Source organism: Pieris rapae, chromosome 15, assembly GCF_905147795.1.
Source record: "Pieris rapae chromosome 15, ilPieRapa1.1, whole genome shotgun sequence".
Classification (NCBI taxonomy): domain Eukaryota; kingdom Metazoa; phylum Arthropoda; class Insecta; order Lepidoptera; family Pieridae; genus Pieris; species Pieris rapae.
In genome coordinates this window covers 6,839,344-6,854,074 of record NC_059523.1, presented here as the reverse complement: position 1 = coordinate 6,854,074, position 14,731 = coordinate 6,839,344, and the positions used below count along the sequence as shown (strand labels likewise).

Below are 14,731 nucleotides of genomic sequence, written 5' to 3'. Positions count from 1 at the left end.
TTTTGAAGTAAAATAGCGGTTGTATCAAAATTTATAATGATCAACGTAAAAGCACTTTTGCTAATGGATACATACCACAAAAGCAACCCTTTACATGTCAATAAAATTAATAATTCAGAATCATTTAATTTTACATTTACTGCCAGTTATCATCAATCAAGGGCGTAAAACAGAAGAATAGCACTGGCAATAAACTCTCCTCCACTCTTTTTAATCGCCAAGTTTTTTTTTAGTTTAACACAACGTTTGTAAGGAGCTACCATTACACCATGTTCCACATGACATCTTAACTAATTAATAATAATAACATAAATTAAAAACAAATATTTGTTCTCGAATAGCCCGAACAATTATGTTCTCCTACGAATTTTTCAACCTTCTAAATATTCCTGAGTCCTTCCGCTCCATAGTTGGAACATATTTACAGTCGATCGAATTTTTCCAACATTTTTATTCAGTTTCTAACAAAACTTGCATAGTACTTAAATGAGTTCTAGTATAGCCATGATCTGTGCAGTTGAACTATAATTATTAAATTACTATTTAGAAATATTACGGTCAAGGAGTGCTACCCATTTAATGTGAATAAATTGTTATAACGCTGAGATAAGAAACAGTTTTAAGGAATTGAATTAAACTCTTTCGTAAAATTAATTATTTCTTATTCGTAAATAGAAGATATTAATATTTAAATAATTAATTATTGTATGTTCATAAGTGAGATACTCAACCTTGTAAATAGTAAATTATTAACATTTAAATTCATTAATTACGATACTTACCCAAAGTACGTATAAATCTCGGAGAGAAATTTGCAAATTTTTTGCGTAATAGTTAAATGCATTAAAATATACTTTTAATATATAAACAACTTCTGCGCAACCTCTAAATTTTGAAAAATTTCGCCGGTAACTAAATAACTGTCGTCAGATACTTTACTATATGAAATGTATTTAAAATACTTTGGTACGCCTGCCTCTTATGTTTCATTTTCCATTTCAGGTAGAAGAAATCCTCCAAACGATTGGTTTGTGGCAACACCGGGATACGATGTCACAGCATCTTTCCGGGGGACAATCTAAAAGGCTGTCAGTCGCCTTGGAGTTGGTGAATAATCCTCCTATTATGTTCCTGGACGAGCCAACCACGTATGTACTTAGTAATTGTTATTCCAGAAGCCGACACAACTTTTTAAATTAACTACGAGTATATCCTTATACAAGTGCGCAGTTAATAAGCAATTTCAAAATTTAGTAATAATTACAGTTAATAATGTAATGTAAAAAATACACATTCCATAACCTTCACAATGGTTGCGTAAAATTGTAGGAAATCTTACAGCTGCAGCCGAATTAAAATTACATACAAATATTTGACGCATACCATATCTTATAACAAAGACACTGCTACGAGACACTATTCAACACGCTGTTATATTTATCGTTATACTAAGTTAATACCTGATTAGTCTTATGTAAAAAGGACACGCATAAAATATATGAGTCTAATGAATGAAGTTATTACTTGTTTACTTGAATAAGAAATAATGCATATATGAACGCGATTGGTCAACAACACGTGTTCCAATATTATTGTACTATAACACACATATACTATAATGTGAATAATGGTTACGTACAATTTTATATTTGTAGTTGTCATTTAATATAATAATATTTAAATTATAAAATCGAAACAAAAAACATCGACTGTTTGCAAAGTTGGTTTACTGACGATAGTTGAACGTTACAACGTCATTAGAAAGTATCGATGGAATGGTTGCATTTTTGAAAAGAAAATTTCAATTTTATTTGTTTGGTAGGTATTTGCTATGGATATAGAGAAGGAGGTAAATGGAAATCACAATTAATTTGATCAAGTTACATTTATTTGTACGCAACAATACAATAATTATGTATGTAATTTTTTTAACGAACGAACGCTGCCGAACGCGGAAGCCGAATGTGCCTCTTTGTCGCTCCTTCCGCGATCTCTCTTGCACTTCCAGCCTAAAATGGAACGCAGAGAGAGGTAGCGCCGCATGCGTCATGTTTTTCGTGCGTGCAGCCGGCTCCATCGAACTATAAGACGTGACGTCAAAAGCTTAAATTAATTAAAAAAATATACACATTTCCTTCTATTAAAACATATTGTAAAAGCACAAATTAGCCTCAGGAGTTAATTACATAAGCATTTAATACATTTTATACCGTATTTACCGTTGTAATGAGAAAAGCTAACAAAGCCAGTTCCCTTATTGCCTCCGCAGTATTCTTGCACTTTGTTTGATTAAACTATATTCTTTGCACTTGAATTTAATACATTGGTTTAATCACACGTTGACAGGGTGATCTTTAATAGTGATGACTTCTGTATTTTCTCGTTCTTCATTGATCCACTTCATTAAATTCGACATATGTGTCAATCAATATGCCAGGAATGGAACCTAGTCCTTAATTAAAACAAATCATTTTCATTAACTGTTTAGTATTATTAAGAATTTGCGTAATTTTTCACATATCGATATATAATCAAAATTTTTGTAATTTATTTTTATTTCATTTTAAAATCTTTTTTTACAAATTCAAGTCAATAACAAAATCCTAATTTAACCCAATAAAAATACTTGTTCTGAATGTCTGAATGTAGTATGTAATAAAATATGATTGCATTAATTAATTAAAGAAGAAATGTCGTGTCCCTCGTGTGGGACACACTGTATACCCCTCTTCAACTGATTACACAAAATACCGTGTACACAATAATAAGTAATTGGCTTAATCACCGAACTCGTCGTATCGTTTTATTGCACATAAAACCGGATCGTGTTTGGAAAATTGAAACGTTTTTTGGGGTTCTACCTTTCTTTATTTTCAAAACACTTTCTGACTTTTATTTACACTCGAATGGTCTCATTAGGAACACGTGTATCGATCAACTAAAACATACTGAAATAAAAACTCTTTCGTACAACAATGTTATACAAGGACAAACAAAAATTCAATATGTTTGTGTCGATGTTTAGCCAATGTCTTCTTTGATGTTAGGTTGATATGATTTACGAATAATACAGCTAGATAAGATCCTTTTGTTATACTTATAAATGGATCGATTTACAGTATTTTGGAGAAACATCACAGACATAATGTAAATCAATCTATACTACATTTTCACCATGATATTGATGCCATTTGTTCGATTGATTAAAAAATATTTACTTAATAAATTGGACTTACTCCGTTTTATTGAAAATTAATGTAAAGTTCCAAAAACAACCGGTTATGGAGGTAACATAGTAACTATGGTTTGGAAACCAGCATTATTTCTATTTATATATAGGCCACCTAAATTTAAACGTATTTTTATAAATATATGCGTGCGTGACTATTAAAACTTTTCATATACCGCTTGGCTCGGCATATACTGTTGCTCATCAAAATACTGCTGTTGCAGATAAAAATACTGGTTTTCTATTTTCAGAGGTCTAGACGTCGTGTCTATACGTCAGCTGGTGGTACTATTACGTCTGCTCTCTCGCCAGGGCCGAACTATTATCTGCACAGTACATCAACCTTCAGCGTCTCTATTCTCTCTTTTTGATAGAGTTTATGTATTGTCAAGAGGACTTTGTTGCTACCAGGTAATATTGATAATAATTCAGTGACGCTTCAGTCCTTTGTATCACTTTAATAGACTTAATATACCTTAGATTTCATGCGATTCTTTGGTAATTTCTAATTCATAGAAAAGTAAGACTTTCAACTACACCTGCTTTTTTTTTTATTTCTGGGTAAACTGTGATCCAGGACCATATGTAATGAGTGACTAATTTATTTTTATAACCAACGCTAGACTGTATAATTATAACATTTTATGTCCTCAATTGACAAAGTTTGATTATCTCCGTCATTCTAATTAAGGAAACTTTGCACCGCCGGATGCGCCATCAAAAAGTTTTTAACCTGTGTCAAATAATTTGTTAATGAAGCTCAAACTTCGTGATGGGAAGTTTGATGGTGATCCTTTGGGAGGATAAATGCGGTTTTCTTTTTTAATTTATTTTATCGGGATTAGTAAAACTTTATAATTTCTTCTACTTATAATTATATTCGATGTAACTTATCGTTTATTCTTTTTAATCTTCTGGACCAGTGCTAATTAAATATGACAATAGTAATAGAAATACACAGGCATACGACCCAGAACGAATGAATAAGCCAATTGACAATATTATAACTGCTATGAGGATAAATATTATTAAAACAGATGGGAACTCGTAATTAAATTTAAGATGTAATCTAATATAGATGTAAGATTATTTTGAAACGCGATGGAACGGCATTAAAATATTTGTTAGGAGCAGTATTTGTATGACGTTTGACGTCGTGAATACTATATTATAGCGAATTTAATATCAAAATCCTAGCCTTTATAACGTATCGTTTGACATACTTTATAACCTCTTGATTAATTTCATCACATTGATTGTAGAGGATAATTCTATTTACAAACTGCAATCGGCAATTCTGTTTGAATTCTACACCGGAACTTGAGAGCTGAGTTGACTAGACCTACACACACTCCTTTGATCTCGTCATTAATTGCACAGACAACGTGGACTAAGATGTTCTTCAGTTTACAAAGTGTACGATAAGCTGTGTCTTATGCTGTGGAATATACATGTGTTAATAATAAGAGACAAAAATATTTTAAAGATTTTTATTAAAACATCGTCTACGTATATTAAGCTAGCGTTTTAGATTATGGCGTATGCCATTAATTGAAGTCTTTGATCCCGACTATCACTGTCTGTGAATAGTTACATATATAATTTATATACAATTTTAATCGAAATTCATATTAGATATCCGTATAAATTTGGTAATATATAGTATAAACAACGTAACATGTATTCTTGTCTATATATATATATATATATATATATATATATTCTATAACAAGTATCCTTTATTTAATCTAAATGTATATATATACCTGCGTTGCCAGATTTAACCCTAAAATATTTTAATCAAATCGCACTATTTAACTGAAGTAAGTTAACTTTAACCTCTATTCTATCAAATTGTGTTTACGCTGTTTTATATCATTGAGACGGTTTCTTTAGATAAATCCTTATAAATAAATGAAGAATAAAGATTTAAAGGCGTAATTGTTTTAGTAGGATTGTAATATTTAAAAAAATCCTTTTAATGTGCGAATTATCCGACATTAAAAGGTCCGAGTTATATAACATAATACAGAAAGCTGGCTTCTTGTACTAGTAAGGATGTTAGTTCTTGAAACTCTCTAGGGAAACTTAGTCATACCAGCAAAACATTACCAGGGTTAAACATAGCTTGGAAATGGAATCGACTGCATTTGATATTGCATTTCCGTTGAGCAAGCGGAAACAACTTACTCATACAGATCTCAAAGACTTGATAGGATTTCCTTTCGAAGTAAATATAAATGAGTCTATGTTGAAATAAATCACACACTATAGTCTGCTATTAGCTATATCTATGCGTTTTTATATGCTTAGGTATTATATTAATACAACGTGTATTTTTAAAAGTTTTAAAATGCGTACTGTATTATTAAGTACTGAAAGTGCTGAATGTCTGAGAAGTCTCAGGACGAACCTAATCTCCCATTTATAATCTTGTAATGGGATAGTAGGCTAAAATCTACTCAAGATTTATGTTAAGCTTAAAAAAGTACACAGTTTTTTTATAATTTCATTTTCTATAATGAGTTTGACGTATTTTTTGTACGATTCTTAATCATTTTACTACATATTTAAAGAAAAATACTTTTTTAACGGATTGAAGTTACGTAATATTGTAAACTTATAATTATATACATAACTTAAATTAAAAAAGTGTTTTTCTTTAAATGTGTAAAAGTAATGTTAATAAAAGACAGTACATTTTACTATTTATCAATATTTTAATACTTTCTGTGTCATAATCTCATTTACTTTCAGGGTGCATCTCCACTCCTAGTACCTTTCCTGGCTGAGATTGGCCATATTTGTCCTGTGACCCACAATCCCGCCGATTTCGTACTTGAAACTCTTGTCAGCACCGCTGAAGCGCCAGCACAAATGTCAGAATTGTGTCAAAACGGAAAGCTCTGCCGACAGCTAGACAAAATGAAATCTAAAGGAGGACGGTTAGTTTTTCATATTTTGATAAAGCGGAGTATGACATACAGTAACCATTATATATATATTGTAATTTTCTTGTTTTATTTCTTGCTATTAACTTTGTTTATTATCTTGATCACTTGATCATTATCGTCATGACATGGCGCGGTAACAGCAAAGCCCTATTTAGGCCAAAGGTTACCTTCATCATAACCTTAAGTTTATTTTCGCTCTTTAAACTCTTCCCGCTATTTGATGAACGCCTACTCTTTACGTATTCCTATAGACTATTACCGAGTAATCCTATTTCATACTAAATGCCATAAAAGCAACAGACCAGCACAATGTAAGCTTTGTTTCAAATGTAAAACGCCACGGTAATCTTCTTTTTCAGCAAACCGGTTTTACATTCAGACGAGTCAATACAAAGGATTTTTGTGGAGCACGTCGCCAAAGAACAGCTACTCAGAATGGAATTTGCGACAACGTTTTTGAGTCAGTTCTGGATATTGCTAAAACGAATGATGTTACAGACTAAACGCAATTCCGTAAGTCTTATTAATTTTATAGCTAATATGAGAAATAGGTTTATGAATCTAATTGATTATACTGATGACTAATGTAGGATATATTCAGAAAAATATTTATCTGAAAATATTTATTTATGTTTATTATTACTAAAAAAAAAGAACCACAGTGCAATATAATATAAATTAAATCAATAATTAGGTACATTAAGTACGGTGTACACAATTTCAATTCTATTGTTAAGGGGGCTATTCCAAACTTTTATAAAATAGTTAGGAATTTGAATTTCTCTTCTCATTATGTTTCGTTAAATTAACTTACTGTTTTACGTTAACAATTTACTATTAAATTCTTCCTAAAACCAAAGAATTCTAGAAGAGCTAAGGTGAGGCATGGCACAATGGTTTGGAATCACTGGTCTTGACAGTGGGATAAAGTAAACTTGTACTGTATCAGCAATGTGCATCACGAGCCGCTGTGTATGATTGAGGAATTTGAAGTGTCTATGGCCCCTCTACCAACAATTTGAGAATTATAGATCGCTTACCTGTACCAGACGAAACGACAGAGGGAATTCATAAACGCATGAATTTTTATACACGTATTGTTGTTTTTAAATATATATGAAAATGCTCCTCAACGAAATCACAAATAAAATTCCCCGTTATAAAAAGTAAGTTAAACGTCCTAAATATTTATTTCAGACAGCTTTATGGATCCAGTTAATTCACCATATTCTGGCAGCCGTGTTACTTGGTGGCATCTTCTATCAGATCGGCAACGATGGCACCACGCCTATCGCAAATTTCAAGTTTTGTATCAGCTGCCTTGTGTTCTTCATGTATACTTATGTCATGATACCTGTACTGCTTTGTAAGTTCACTGATTGCCCACTACCACCTAAGTAATTTGATACTAAAATCCGTCACGGCGCAGTTTTCTTCATACTCCGAATTGCAATCAACTTGAGTATGAAACCTTGTATTTGAAAAAAAGCGTTACAAGAACTAAAAGAAATACAAAGCCGATTAGGTTTATAAAGTGTGAACATTCTGAAAACATTGTGGCATAAAACTTCATACATTGTGCTACAATAATGTACAAAATACAAATTACAAATGGCGCCAAAACTCAAAGCTGAATCACGCATGCGCTAAAGCAAAACACGCTGCCACAGATAAATACAATTGCTTTAGGCCATAGAGACTTAATAGAAATGGCGCGCTTTGCCAAAATATGTTCTGCTAAGCTTTACATGTAAACAGTAACATTAATTACGAAATCATAAGAATAATATTTAACTATGTATATGATGATTTTGTTTCAAATAACATGTGTTTGTGTAATAGAGGTGTTAAATATATTTATTGGTAGCAGGTCCACGGTTTCTTTTTCAAGTAGATGTCTAAGTAACAATTAAATGCTTCAAATTCTAAATAGAGTAAACAAATAAATGAATAAAGCATGTTTTGGAATGTTTATTTTCTAAGTTTTCATTAAACAAGAGTTAGTATCATGTAACTAATGTTATTTTTCATTACGATAAATGTTTGAATGATGTAAAATTTGATAGATACAATTATGATAACTTACTAACGTTTAACTTTACAGTTAATAAACATTTACAAATGTTCAAAACAAGAAATAATGCTTGTATTGTATTATTTAAATTTATTTTTCAGTTCCTATGGAAATGCGTATGCTACGACGTGAATACTTCAATCGATGGTATAGTTTAAAGGCTTATTATGCGGCCCTTACTATATCATCTGTACCAGTTATGGTAAGTTAAAGTAACTTATTTCTAATCACACGTCATGTGGTCACATCTTCACAGGTGTAGTGTTGACTGCCACATTTGACTGACTATGGCTTAGTATACACTGTATAAGCATTTAACGCTCATGGTAAAGGCGTTTAAGGCAGTCGTTCTGGGTTTGATACCGGACAAAGTAATTGTTCAAACCAAATACTGCGGCAGATAAGAGATTTGTCGTTATATCTTATCTTACAATAATTTTAATTACCCATGGAAAACTACTTGTGTCTTGTAATTAAAGATTTTAATTTTTCCAGATGAGCCTAGGCATGCTGTTTATAGTAATAAGCTACGTGATGTCTGGTCAACTTATGGAGTTAGACCGCTTCGTGTTGTTCTCTATAGTGGGTCTTCTAACTGGATTCTGCTCCGAAGGTTTGGGCCTCTTAGTGGGATCAACGTTTAGTGTAACGGTTAGTATTACTTTAAGACCAAATTGTGATAATAAAGTGACTGAAATATAAACTAAAAATAGAAGAGAGCGGGGAGAGAGAAATAGTAATATATAAATTCACATAATATGTATGTATATTTTTTTGATATCTATGTATGCACCGGCTCCGCAGCTTAGTGTTTTATGCAAATTACATATAATCGTGGATTTGATTTCCGACGAAACAATAGTAATTATTTAATTATTTACTTTGTAATAAAATAACCGGAATATGTCATACTCCATTAGTACTGTACTTCAAGTATATGAATAAATTTAATGATTAACTACAAAACGAGTGTTTCCTATGAAGTAAATTCTACTTACTAAGCTGGACACAGTATATTTCGGCATTGTGTTTTCTATAACTTCATTAAAAATATTAAGTGCAACACTCTCTTCTTTTCCTCCTTTACTTCACTTTTCACGAGTCTTTTGTTTTCAGAACGGTTCCATAGTGGGCCCGGCAACACTAGCGCCACTCTTAGCTCTCTGCTGCTACGGCATGGGTTTCGGCCAATTTATTGAACCATTTATGAAAATTCTTATGTCAGTGTCCTACTTACGATACGCACTTTCTGGTCTCTGCTTGGCAATTTACAACAAACGACCTAATATGGATTGCGATGATATCTTCTGTGTCTATTCCGATCCAAGGTTATTGTTGCGAGATGTAGGAATAATGAATGACAATTATATCATACAAATAATCGCTCTCGTAATTTTTACGGCTTTACATAGAATCATCGCATACTTTGCGTTACGTTACCGCCTCACTGCAGAGTTTACAAGCAAGTTCATGACATACATCAGCAAATTTTTGAAACACAGATAGGTCATAAATTGATTAAGTACTCTTTATCAACCATAGACACGGTTTTGTCTATTTATAGAAGTAAAAAATATTGTATATTATGGTAGTTGTCTCACAATAGGCGCTGGTTGTCTATTATCGCTGCTTATTATCGCCCAGTTTCTGAAATGATTATTAAGGTAAAGATTTGCAATACTTAAGTTCTCCTCCTTCTTAAGTTTCTAAAACTTTTAGCATTCATTATATACGTTTACGATATTTAAATGATTCTCACAGTAATAAAACCCTTAAAACTATTTGACCAGTTTCAATCTCATTTATTAAGTTTCTGCATCTCGAGTTGAATAATGTTAATGATCATAACTATCATCATCATAATCATCGATCATAATAATATGTAATTGAAACATAGCAAACATTGCCAATGTTGTGCTTTTTTCAGAAACTGGGCGTATTTTGAATTCAGTAATACCTAAGGTTCCTTATAAAAAGTATGTACTTAAGCAAAAATATAATGCAATCAAACTACTATAAAACTTTGAAACTGAATATTAATAAACATTTTATTAAGTTTTTAAATTTTTTGTAATTAGGGAAGAAAAGTAGTACAAAATATGTTTGCGAAAGCGTGATTTTAATCTGTGATTGTCATTTTGAAATTAGGATTCACAAGGGTGTGGTACACATATAGTTTTAGTTTTAAGGAACACCAAATAAAAATTCTTAAATTTAGAATTATATATTTATACTATCAATAAGTTAATCTCTTGTCACAATTATTTGTTTTTAAATGTAAAACAATATTAAACCAAGGTTAAATATCAGGCACATTCCATTATGATGTGTATTTGTACAATGATTATTCTTCTGATGTTACCCATAGCCTGTTTTCATATTTATTATATTATTACATCAGCTATTCAGATTTTGCCTTCAAATAAAATGGATTTGATGTCACTATAAAATTGTAAATCTATACTGCAATATTATAACCATTGACAAATTGTAATGCCTTAAATACTGCTCACAAATTAACATGTATATATATAAACTATTGGGAAATAGTAAATATATATACATATTTCATCAATAAATTCCAGGATTATCTAGATAATGATTTCAAATACATACAAAAGTTTATCCATAGATAACCTATGTTGTAGGTTTTATCAGATATGGGTTCTTAATGATTGTAGAGGAAAAATTACTGTTACATTATTGATAAGGATCAATAAAATACATTCAAAAATATGAATAGTTTTTATTTCATTCTAAACAACACAGCTATCTAAATGCTCACTTAAATAAGAATTAAATACAACAGAATAATAGCTGTGAAATTACAAGTGACATACAAACAAAGTATTATTTTATTGCCAATAATATCAACAAAATCTCATTTATCCTTATTACCTACACCCTAAAATTACTTGCATACTTCCAATGCATCATTCTTTTCTTCATCCAACTCCTTACCTGTTGCATCAATCATTTTGCGCGCAAAATCGGAAATGGTCAGGCCTTCAACAATCTTCCACTTGCCATTACTGACTGTAACGGGGAATGAGAACACTACATCCCGTGGTGTTCCATATGATCCATCAGACACAACTCCCATACTGACCCAGCGATCACCAGTGCCTAAGAACCAATCTCTCATGTGGTCTGAGGCTGCTTTAGCAGCTGACAGAGCAGAGGACATTTTTCTAGCTGCAATAACAGCTGCTCCTCTCTTCTGCACTGTTGTGACAAAGGTGGATTTCAAGAATTCTTCATCATTAAGTGCAGCCGGCACTGGCTTTTGAGCACCATTGACTGTGACAACAGCATTTGATGCATCTGGGAACTGTGTGGAGGAGTGGTTACCCCAAATGATGACATTCTTAACATCCTGGACTTTAACTCCCAATTTAGCTGCCAACTGTGCTTGGGCGCGGTTCTGGTCAAGCCGCGTCATAGCAGTGAAATTTTCTTTAGGGATTGAGGGGGCATATTTAGAACAAATCAAAGCATTTGTGTTGGCTGGATTACCAACAACAAGTATTTTAACATCCTTACGTGCCACCTTGTCTAAAGCCTGCCCTTGCTCTTTAAAAATGCGAACATTAGCTGATAAGAGATCTTTACGTTCCATACCTTCTTTTCTGGGCATAGCACCTACTAAAAATGCAGCAGCTACATCCTTAAATGCTTCTTCAGGGTTGGCAGTAGGGAGTACTCCAGCAAGTAAGGGTAAAGCACAATCAGCTAACTCCATGACAACACCCTCAAGAACTCCCATCATTGGAGCAATATCCAGGAGATGAAGAAAAACTGGTTGTTCTGGGCCAAAAACAGCACCAGAAGCAATTTGGTAGAGAAGAGAGTATGCAATCTGCCCAGCAGCACCAGTAACAACAACTTTAATTGGTTCCGCCTGCAAGAAACATAGCCTGTTAATTTAAGTACAACTTCCAATATAGTTCAGGTGCATTTGTCCATGGATTACCATATAAATTGAATAAAAAAAATACTTAGAACTTGATATGAAATGGAAATAAGAATGACTTACCATTTTAGTTTTGTTTTTGCTTGCTACTACAATAATTTGTTGTTTAGTACTAAGTTTTTGTGAACAGCAACATGAAGTTAACATTTTCAAATATCTTAAGTTGAAATGTACAAGTGGTTTCTAATTAAATAATGATAACATTATCAGACTGCAATCGATTTATCAGATTGTATATTTTACAAAAAAACTTATGCGATATAAAATACTAGTCTATTAAATTTACTTCCATTAGTAAATACTTAATTATTTTGACTACATAATATACAGAGGTCATATGAATGTCACTGGAGAAGGCATTCCCATTAAGTATTAAAACTACGTAAACTTACCATGATAGTTTGAGAAAATGCTGGTATGTAAATGATTTAAACTATAAATTTAAAAATCACGGTGATTTGCCGACAAACCGCTGCAAAAATCCTGTTTTGAAGGTCACCCGCAGTCTTGAAAGATTGTACTTCAATCTTTGCCACATGCAAAATAAAAAATTTAAAGTATAGTCGATACTTGATAGTAGATGTAAATCTACCAATTTTAATGAACACTCATCTTTCACGTGAACGCAGAACATACCTTATTCGAAGCAATTTGGAATTAGTTCCAATATGAATAAAAATAATATTTGTTTGTAGGATAAGCGATTTTTTTATCAGTTACTGTCAACGTCAATTCATTGACATTAAGCCAAAAAAACATACACCTGACATAGTCTCATAACGACCGACGTTTCACGGAAATCCAGCGAAAATTAGTAATCTTTCTCGCGTTTCATAGCCTGAAACAAATGGTGCTTTTCATCACGTTCGACGACGTGGATAGCGGAAGCGGGGCTCAAGGGGGTCATGACCCCCTGAGCTGGATCCAGGACTTAGTAGACCACTAATTTGAACATAGTGATTTTATTTCAATATTTTGTCACCATCCAGATTTTATGTAACTAGATAATATTTAATAAAATATAATTACTTTGTATGATGACACACGTATAAGTTCTTGACTTGACCACGACTATGTGACCCCCTCCTGGTGCCAAAGCTGTATCCGCCCGTGCGAGTATCCCAGCTGCTCCCAAACGGCAGCATGCCGAAAACAGGAGTATTTTCAAGCCTGGGTACAAGCGGAGGCGTCACATGATATAAAAAATAACAACCAAAAAAAGACTATGACAAAACTCACAGCATATTTGAAGAATTTGTAACTAATCAACACATGTCTGATTTCTTGCCAAGGCTGTATAAGTTAATTTCTGCAAGTCTTCACTTCCACCACTTCTTGGGGGGATAACTTGATGACCAACACCTTAAAGGAGAAAGCCAATCTCTCCGACTCTATTTTTGGGTCCTGTAATGACATATTATCGAGTGACGTTCAATTTCGCGGTCATTTGTAGAGTAAGACTTAATTAGACTTCAAAAAGCTTGGTGTGCTTGAATGGTGTATTAGGTATCGGCAACACACCCATAAGCCCCGGCCTTGCATGTGCTGTTTGCCTCCTGTCCCCGTAATTTTTAACAGGTTCAACATTAATTCAGTTATTCAGTGGAGACAAGTTTTGAAAACCATTGTTGTTGCTTTAATTATTTTAAAGTAAATGTTTTCTTATTTTCTATTATGTTTGTTGTATAATTGGTAATGTTTTTAAATAGACACAATCTTTTCTTATCAGATTGTAAGTAAAACTTGATTTAAAGAATCTGTGACTATTAGATCATTATAATAAATTAATAAAAACAATTAAGCATTTATATCCAGAGCCATTAGGAACTAAATAATTATATATAGGTACTTAAGTAAAATAAAATTGACTGGTTTCTATGATACAATTTAGAAAGATAGATTAGAAAGATACAGAACTTTAAGTTCAAAGAAGCCAAATAATAAAATTTAAATTTGATACCTAATCGTTGTCACCGTTATGTTAGGACCGGCATGTCCTTTTATAATTGTTAGAGACAGTGAAATAATTATCTAATTAGTTTTAAAGTGAAACATCAAGAAGCAAATCTTGGAGAATAGTGCGCGGATTTCATAAAAAATTATGTTACATATTAGTTTATAAATTACGCCTATAACTAGCAACGTCTTAAGGTTTGGTCAGAACTCAGACAGCGGACGTCACACTGTGGACGTTATGTTCCTGCTAGCATCGTAGCATCGCTTCGGCGTGATTTCTCGAAAAATTTAAAACAATCTTTTTGAGCTCCTTTCCTATGTTTTCCTAAATCACTGATTTGAAGCTTAGGTATTAGGGATGGCCCAAATCATACAAAAAATGTGGCTTCAATTTTTTATTAGTTTCTCAACTCTCTCCCTCTCTCTCATGTCCATTTTTGTAGACAAATACAAAGCTGATCTCTTAATTACTAGCTCTACACTATAGAATAAAAATATTCATATAAACTGCATGTTGTCGGCACTGGTAACTATAGAGTACGAAG

The 14,731-nt window shown here is 32.5% G+C and overlaps 2 protein-coding genes across 4 annotated transcripts in view; one reads left to right on the top strand and one right to left on the bottom strand.

Annotated features, from left to right (window-relative positions):
* Positions 1 to 10,106, top strand: part of LOC110996737 (ATP-binding cassette sub-family G member 1-like) — a 38,988-nt gene extending 28,882 nt beyond the window's left edge. Inside the window, exons 4-11 of the mRNA XM_022264553.2 lie at positions 1,003 to 1,148; positions 3,481 to 3,640; positions 5,987 to 6,174; positions 6,543 to 6,696; positions 7,381 to 7,549; positions 8,359 to 8,459; positions 8,753 to 8,908; positions 9,374 to 10,106. Of these exons, the coding sequence (XP_022120245.1) occupies positions 1,003 to 1,148; positions 3,481 to 3,640; positions 5,987 to 6,174; positions 6,543 to 6,696; positions 7,381 to 7,549; positions 8,359 to 8,459; positions 8,753 to 8,908; positions 9,374 to 9,763 (1,464 nt within the window). The 3' untranslated portion in view covers positions 9,764 to 10,106. The remainder of the gene's footprint in view (positions 1 to 1,002; positions 1,149 to 3,480; positions 3,641 to 5,986; positions 6,175 to 6,542; positions 6,697 to 7,380; positions 7,550 to 8,358; positions 8,460 to 8,752; positions 8,909 to 9,373) is intronic.
* Positions 10,107 to 10,987: 881 nt separating this feature from the next.
* LOC110996738 (malate dehydrogenase, cytoplasmic) lies at positions 10,988 to 12,963 on the bottom strand. Of its 3 annotated transcripts, XM_022264556.2 has the most exons (3): positions 12,867 to 12,963; positions 12,623 to 12,757; positions 10,988 to 12,158 (listed from the first exon to the last, which is right to left on the bottom strand). In XM_022264556.2, exons 2-3 carry the CDS (start codon positions 12,623 to 12,625, stop codon positions 11,169 to 11,171), a joined length of 993 nt encoding a protein of 330 aa, XP_022120248.2. In that variant the 5' UTR covers positions 12,626 to 12,757; positions 12,867 to 12,963; the 3' UTR covers positions 10,988 to 11,168. The 3 variants fall into 3 exon arrangements, with proteins under 3 accessions (XP_022120248.2, XP_022120247.2, XP_022120246.2); XM_022264555.2 differs by lacking the exon at positions 12,867 to 12,963 and having other exon boundaries at positions 12,623 to 12,845; XM_022264554.2 differs by lacking the exons at positions 12,623 to 12,757; positions 12,867 to 12,963 and adding an exon at positions 12,294 to 12,425.
* Positions 12,964 to 14,731: the final 1,768 nt, after the last annotated feature.